Source organism: Otolemur garnettii, unplaced genomic scaffold, assembly GCF_000181295.1.
Source record: "Otolemur garnettii isolate 467f Iridium unplaced genomic scaffold, OtoGar3 scaffold00037, whole genome shotgun sequence".
In the NCBI taxonomy this organism is placed as follows: domain Eukaryota; kingdom Metazoa; phylum Chordata; class Mammalia; order Primates; family Galagidae; genus Otolemur; species Otolemur garnettii.
Genome location: NW_003852432.1, coordinates 11,537,023 through 11,543,888, shown reverse-complemented (window position 1 = coordinate 11,543,888; position 6,866 = coordinate 11,537,023). Strand labels below are relative to the sequence as shown.

Genomic DNA, 6,866 nt, shown 5'->3' with positions numbered 1-6,866 from the left:
TGGAGACGGAGAAGGCGGACGTGCAGCTCTTCATGGACGACGACTCCTACAGCCACCACAGCGGCGTCGACTACGGAGACCCCGAGAAGTTCGTTGACTCAGGCCAGGACCGGGATCCCCACCGGCTCAACTCGCAGCTCAAGGTGAAGCCCGGGACGGGAGGTAACCCTGGCCCCCGCGGGGCTGGCTCAAGCCCCTGCTCCGCCCAGCACCTCCCGGGCCGACGCGTCTGCCTGGTGGGTAGGAGACCCGCACCCTTCCCTGGCCCACCTGCCTCCGGGCTGTCTGCCTAGCTGGGAATTCTCAGCCAAATTCTAGTGAGGACACCCCAACCATGTCCTTCCTTTCCCAGGCCCGAGCGCTCCTAGTTCCCGGGGGGAGGGGGCAGCAGGTTGGGTGACAATTCGGGGTCCCTGCGTCCTCTCTCTGCAGGTGGGCTTCGAGGATGTGATCGCAGAGCCGGTGACTACGCACTCCTTTGACAAAGTGTGGATCTGCAGCCATGCCCTCTTTGAAATCAGCAAATACGTGCTGTACAAGTTCCTAACCGTGTTCCTGGCCATCCCCCTGGCCTTCGTCGCGGGAATTCTCTTTGCCACCCTCAGCTGCCTGCACATCTGGTGAGAGAGGAGGGGTGCCCCGGGGTGGACCGGCTTTCTGAACCGTGGGAGCCTTCCTGGCCACCTGGCCCCTGCCCGCCCCTTCTCCCTGGCCTGTTGCAGAGGGAAGAACACCCCGAGTTCCTGAGCGGTAGCAGCCATCGGGAGGCCTAGAAAGGCAGTGTGCTTTCTCTAGATTAACAGTTTGGGCTGGGACTGTAAACAGACAAAAGAACGTCCGGCTTCTGGGCTTTTGTCGGGGGTGATTTTCCTTCCAATCCATAGGGCTGAGCTGAGTGTGGAGGTGGGGACACGAAAGCCATGCTTCCGGCCACAGGCTGCTCTCCACGGGCCCTGTTGGGACTTGTGCCTGTGGTTCTGGGCAGGATTCTTCTTTCATTACCTTTTATTCAGTCTCTACCTGTGCTTGGGGTAAAACAAAAATGATTTTTGACAATATAATTGGGCAGCGATGTCAGACCTGGTTGAACAGTCCGGGGAAGCAAGGATGGGCCCTGAGAAGGAAGGTATGTGCAATTGAGCTGTGGGCCCCCAGCACAGGAACAGAAACGCGAGCTTCAGGATAGTGAATGAGAAGGTCTCCAACTTACTTTCTCACTTACGTTTCACGATGCAACACAAATGGGAATGACATCTGGGTAAAGGGAAAAGAAATATGGAAACCCACGGGACACTGAAGGATGTTTTAATGAACACTACAGTCACACCCAAAAGGCATCATAAAACTTCGGAGACCATTTTTAAACATTAAAAACATTTTAGGAAAAATATCATATTTTAATAAGTAGTTTTGTCGTGCTGGTGGTGCTAAAGAATATCCACTTTAATCAAAGAGGAAGAATGATCAGGTCATCCCCCCAGTATCTCTAGCTTTTCGTGGTCGTCCTGATGACCTGTGTAACCCCAGGGGCCTTCATGTCCTTCTTAACCACCCTGTATAACAGAGCCCCACCCTAAGAGATGCTCACCTACAGCAATGAACCTGTGGGAGGCCATCTAGTTATTCATCATTCGTCTTTATCATCTGAATCTTAATTTCTCTAGTCAGTTAGCTAGTTAGTTCAACAAACTAAGTTTATTTGAGGTCTAGTTTGTGCGGGGCAGTGGGCTGAATATGAATGAAACATAGGATCTCCCTTCAGCTTACTCCTAGCACACCAGGGCAGCTGACTGGGTACAGAGAAGGATTCTGAGAAGCAGAGAGAGAACAGGGAAGGCTTTGTCGGGGGAATGGAGTCTATCACCAAATAAGTAAAAGATAAACAACACAAATTTAATTTGATCACTGAAGTTTGCAAACAATTAAACCATGTCCAAAGTGCCGAAAGATTGCCAGAGCAATGGAAATGTTTGCCTTCCCAGATGATCACATTCACAAAGGCTGGATTTATGTAGTTAGCTCAGATTCTAACATTCACACATGAATTTTTTTTTTTTTTCTGAGACAGAGTCTCACTATGTGGCCCTGGGTAGAGTGTCATGGCTTCACAGCGTAAAGCAAGCTCAAACTCTATTTTTTTTTTCGTTTTTGTAGAGACAACTCAGTTTATCACCCTTGGTAGAGTGCCATGGCATCACACAGCTCACAGCAACCTCCAACTTCTGGGCTAAAGCAATTCTCTTGCCTCAGCCTCCCAAGTAGCTGAGACTACAGGTGCCCACAATGCCCAGCTATTTTTTGGTTGCAGTTTGTCCGGGGCCGGGGTTTGAACCCGCCACCCTCGGTATATGGGGCTAGCGCCTTACTCACTGAGCCATGGGCACTGACTGCAACCTCAAACTCTTGAGCTTAAGAAATTCTTTTGCCTCAGCCTACCAATTATCTGGGACTACAGGTGCCAGCCAAAACACCCAGCTATTGTTTTGTTGCAGTTGTCATTGTTGTTTAGCTGGCCGGGGCTGGGATCAAATCTGCCAGCCTGGGTGCATGTGGCTGGCACCATAACCACTGTGCTAGGGATGCCCAGCCAAATGGATTTTTTTTTAAAGGTGCCCGAGTCAGCACATAAATCTGGGGGATTCCTAATTAACTAAAACCAGCCATCTAACCTTTATGTCAGTTTCCTCACATTCAAAACTGAAAAACTGAGTGACCACATAGCATATTATGAAATGCTGGCTAAGAAGCTATTTGGAAATATAAAGTGCCATAGAGACAAAAAATTGGGCTTTCCCAAAGCTTTTGTAGGAAAAGAGTTTGAATAAAAAAGTTTTTCACTTACTAAATAGTGGAAAGATACATGCAAAACTATATTTAGCCAAATGATCCTCTCTCCATCTGGCTCTTCTGAGTTGTTTTTGTTGTTGTTTGTTTTCTTTTGCTTTGTTTTTGTCTTGCTTCAATTGGTGGATCACCAACCCACTTTTTTTAGCCACATAAGATGTATTATTTAACTTCAGCTTGTTTTCCATATTACATTTATGTGGAACATTAATATTTAACTGTCATACACTTATCATTAGGCAGCTGTGATTGCAAGCAGAGGAGGAGTTTCAGACAAGAATCCTGAAAAGTTAATTTATGCCTTGATAGAATAAGTTTATCATTAATCGATCATATTCCCATAACACAATAAAACCAGACCAAAGTGAAACCTTATAACAGAACAAACCAATTTGGGTAAGCTTTTTAGTTTTTTGCTTTCTTTTCCATATATGCATACATACATAACTTACCTATGTGTATACATAGAAAAATTTTTTAAGCGGGGGTGTTTATTGTTTTACCAAGAAGTTGATGGTAACCAAAGCTGTGAAAATGTGTAGTAATAGAACTTCGAACAAAGTCACAGTATCATAACAGATTTGATTTTAGATTCTTTAAACAAATTACAATGACAACAAAACACTGAAATTTGATGTTGCTGGACCCTAGACCAGAAGTACAGTTTATTAGGCACCAGAGAGCTGGTTTCATTCCATACCACCATCACTCGGAGATGTTGGACAAATGCAAGTTATTGGATCGTTACCAAAGAAATGTGATTGGAGTACCTATGCCCCTTATTTTTGCCAGAATGCAAATCAAATAGATGGAAATCAACTGATGGAAATGCAATTATAGCAGTCACATTTCTTGGAGATACTTTTAATACAGCAAATGGCTATGACAATGCACTCTACATGACACTATAGTTAATATAAAGATAAATAAAAGTCTCCGTACTAGGGCTTTATTATTCAGTGGGGGAATCTGTGATCTTGTAGATTATAAAATTCACTCAGGAAGTGTTTGGTTGGCTACACTGAGCCTCAACCAAATTTCGGGTCACTCAAAATTGCCTGGAAACTATTTGTGACGTTGAGCTCCCAACTTAAGTTTGGTATCACAGAGGCATTGGATTCTCTACTCCAAAATGGAAGAACAACAATTTAAAGAAAATGAAATTAAAGTGAGTTCACCCTGAAGTGCTCAGATACGGGTGATTGCACTTTGCTAAACTGGAAGATCCACTTTTGTCACATGCTTAATTGCCCATTAGGATATGGAGATCTAAGGATTATGAGGACAGAAAATTTCTTAGCCTAAGGAAGAGTGGAAAGTGTATTGTATTCTACGTGGAGTGGATTTGGTTAGGAAACTATGGCATCTAAACTCCAGCACAAGGCTCAAGTAGTAAGCCAAAGTGGGGTTATTTTGTCTTCTGAATTCAAAATAGTTCTATTATTCTACACAATAATGATAGCATCATATGGGCATTTCAGGGGTACATGTAAATGTCCATCCTGACAGCCAGTTTTCTTCCCCTTAATTTGTGATGATGTGCGTAAGGCCACACATCAAGTGAGAACCGTAGGAAGTCAAAAGTCATCACTTTTCAGGTTTCTGTTCAGCTCTTTTGCCCTGAAACATTCAGTGATTAATTTTCTTATAAAAGTGCTTCATGTATTTAGCTCTTGGAACAAAATACAAAATAAATATGATCTGTGTAAAATAGATGTTCAATATGACTCATTCTGTATTCTGAAAATACATCAGTCAATCAGATAGTAGCCTGACCTTTCCTTCACTTTGGGCTCAGTACAACAGAATTTTATTTAAGTAACATTTTAATAGCAAACCAAGAATATGGACCTACTCCCTTGAGCCAGGTGATGATAAAGATTCCACAGAGACCACTAGCAGTGCCTGAGAATTCACAATGATGTTGGGGTTCAAAGAGCTCTACTACAACAGAAAACACTATTTAGAGGATTAGAATATTAATCGCCCTGGGGAATATAAGAATATGTAGTTAGCCTAATAAAAAGCATGTAAAAATTTAAAGAGACACTAGTTTTTCTTATCTAAGAGTTTTATTATCAGTTCTCGGGTTTTATAACTATGCCACGTAGCCCTTTTCAGTGTGTATAATTATTATGAAAAATTAATAATATAAAGCAGAATTAATAATATGAAGCATAAGAGAGGGATACTTTTATTGATGTCCCAACCTTTACAAAAGAGCCAAGGGTGTCATCACTTTACAAAGTTACATTCTAATAGGAAAGACAGGCATCTAAGCATCTATTTATGATAGATTGTGGTAAATTTGAGGGTTAAGAAGTAAATTTTCCTACTGTAGAAGCATAAAGAAGGTGCATCCATCTCAGCCTGATCCATAGGGAAGGGAAGTGGAATGAGGCCACAGGAAAGAAAATCAGGAAGCTCAGGGAAGTGTTATGAGTCAGGCAGCTTAACGTTTAGGAGAGGTCAGGTAGACAAATACACGGGTTTATTTAGTTTTGTTGTACTGTTTCCGATAGCATGTCACCAGAAAGAATATTAGCATGTATCACCAACACGACTGTTTTTTAAGCAGCATCTCTTTTTGTGTGTCTTACCACTAGGGTGGCCTTTGTTCATTTATTTCTTTCAAATGTTTAACCAAATTTAATGAAATGAGGTCATTATTATACCTTTCCTTGCATATAGAAGAGTCAGTACTAATCCTTACACATCTCTCTTCCTCCATGCCAGGATTATAATGCCCTTTGTAAAGACCTGCCTAATGGTTCTGCCTTCGGTGCAGACAATATGGAAGAGTGTGACCGACGTTATCATCGCCCCATTGTGTACAAGCGTGGGACGAAGCTTCTCTTCTATCAGCCTGCGACTGAGCCAAGACTGAACACTTGGACCCCAGGTCTGGAGATTTGGACACTGTAATGCTTCTTTGTTATTGTAAAATAAAAGCACTACTGTTCTGTTCATTTTCCAACTGCTCTAATTAAGAAAACTATTAAAATGGGCAACCACATTTAGAAATGTTTATTGGCAGACCTTTTCAAATAAGGCTTTTCTAATTAATAGATGAGGATTTCATATATAACTTCATAACCTTAATTATATGGTAGGTTGACAGCACTTAATTTGAAAGGCAGACAGTTATTGCTTTGGTATAAAAGCACACATTTTACAATAATGAATTTATAGTGATTGTGGGTCCAGGCTCTCAAAGCACTACAATAGTTTTGTGTACAACTGCTCATAAAAATATGAGATTTCTTATTTTTTTTTAACTCTGGGAGTAATAGTTTTTAAATTACTTTTACAAATATAGTCATAAGGATCCTTAGAGGTAGGATATACAAACATCCTAGAAATTGCAGTAACAAAAGCACAGTGATTATGGTTAACTGTCAAATATGAAACAAATAAATGTGAAGATAGATTCATGAAAATGTGTTCCTTTAGGGTATTGTCAACCTATGGGCCTATTTAACAAGAAGTTTAGTTTTACTGTATATTTTGTACTTAATGTAAATGTTGCTCTAATCAGATTGAGGCGTTTTTATTATTATATTGAACTAATATATAGAATGAATAAATATAGCTCCCACAAGGTAAATTCATTGGTAAGACTGCACTGCCTTGGTTATGAAAGCATTTATATTTCTTCTTTGGAAATAGAACATAAAAGAGTAATGCACAAAGCTTTCCTTTCTAATTTTTCAGGCAAATTCTGAAATGTTTTATAACTGATGTTTGTCTGGCTGCAATCTTAAAATAATTCATACCTGATTTATATTTCTTCCAGGAAATATTAATTCTCTCTTGTAGTTAGAAATTAAACCTGTATTCTGCATTTCTAATAATGTTTCATTTTATTTTCAAGTAACATTGGTGCTATTTAATAACAATAAAGGCTTTTTTGGACCCTTGAGTATAATTTAAATTCACGTAGAGAGACTCAGAGGAGAGTTGTCAATTTGCTTGGTCCATGCTACAACATGCATAAGTTAAAAACCAGTAGCTACTTAAAA

At 40.9% G+C, this 6,866-nt stretch overlaps 1 protein-coding gene across 2 annotated transcripts; it reads left to right on the top strand.

Moving 5' to 3' along the window:
• The first annotated feature begins 6 nt into the window (after positions 1 to 6).
• CAV2 (caveolin 2) lies at positions 7 to 6,506 on the top strand. Of its 2 annotated transcripts, XM_012805154.1 has the most exons (3): positions 7 to 143; positions 433 to 620; positions 5,581 to 6,506. In XM_012805154.1, the coding sequence occupies exons 1-3, from the start codon at positions 33 to 35 to the stop codon at positions 5,729 to 5,731; spliced, it is 450 nt and encodes a 149-aa protein (XP_012660608.1). In that variant the 5' UTR covers positions 7 to 32; the 3' UTR covers positions 5,732 to 6,506. The 2 variants fall into 2 exon arrangements, with proteins under 2 accessions (XP_012660608.1, XP_012660609.1); XM_012805155.2 differs by lacking the exon at positions 433 to 620 and having other exon boundaries at positions 5,581 to 5,769.
• The last annotated feature ends 360 nt before the right edge of the window (positions 6,507 to 6,866 follow it).

Bases quoted from the DNA above. Each gene is read 5' to 3' on its own strand.
- CAV2 (XM_012805154.1), top strand. From the start codon at position 33: ATGGACGACGACTCCTACAGCCACCACAGCGGCGTCGACTACGGAGAC. The intron at 144-432 runs GTGAAGCCCGGG...CTCTCTCTGCAG, and splicing joins GGCTCAACTCGCAGCTCAAG to GTGGGCTTCGAGGATGTGAT. The intron at 621-5,580 runs GTGAGAGAGGAG...CCTCCATGCCAG, and splicing joins CTCAGCTGCCTGCACATCTG to GATTATAATGCCCTTTGTAA.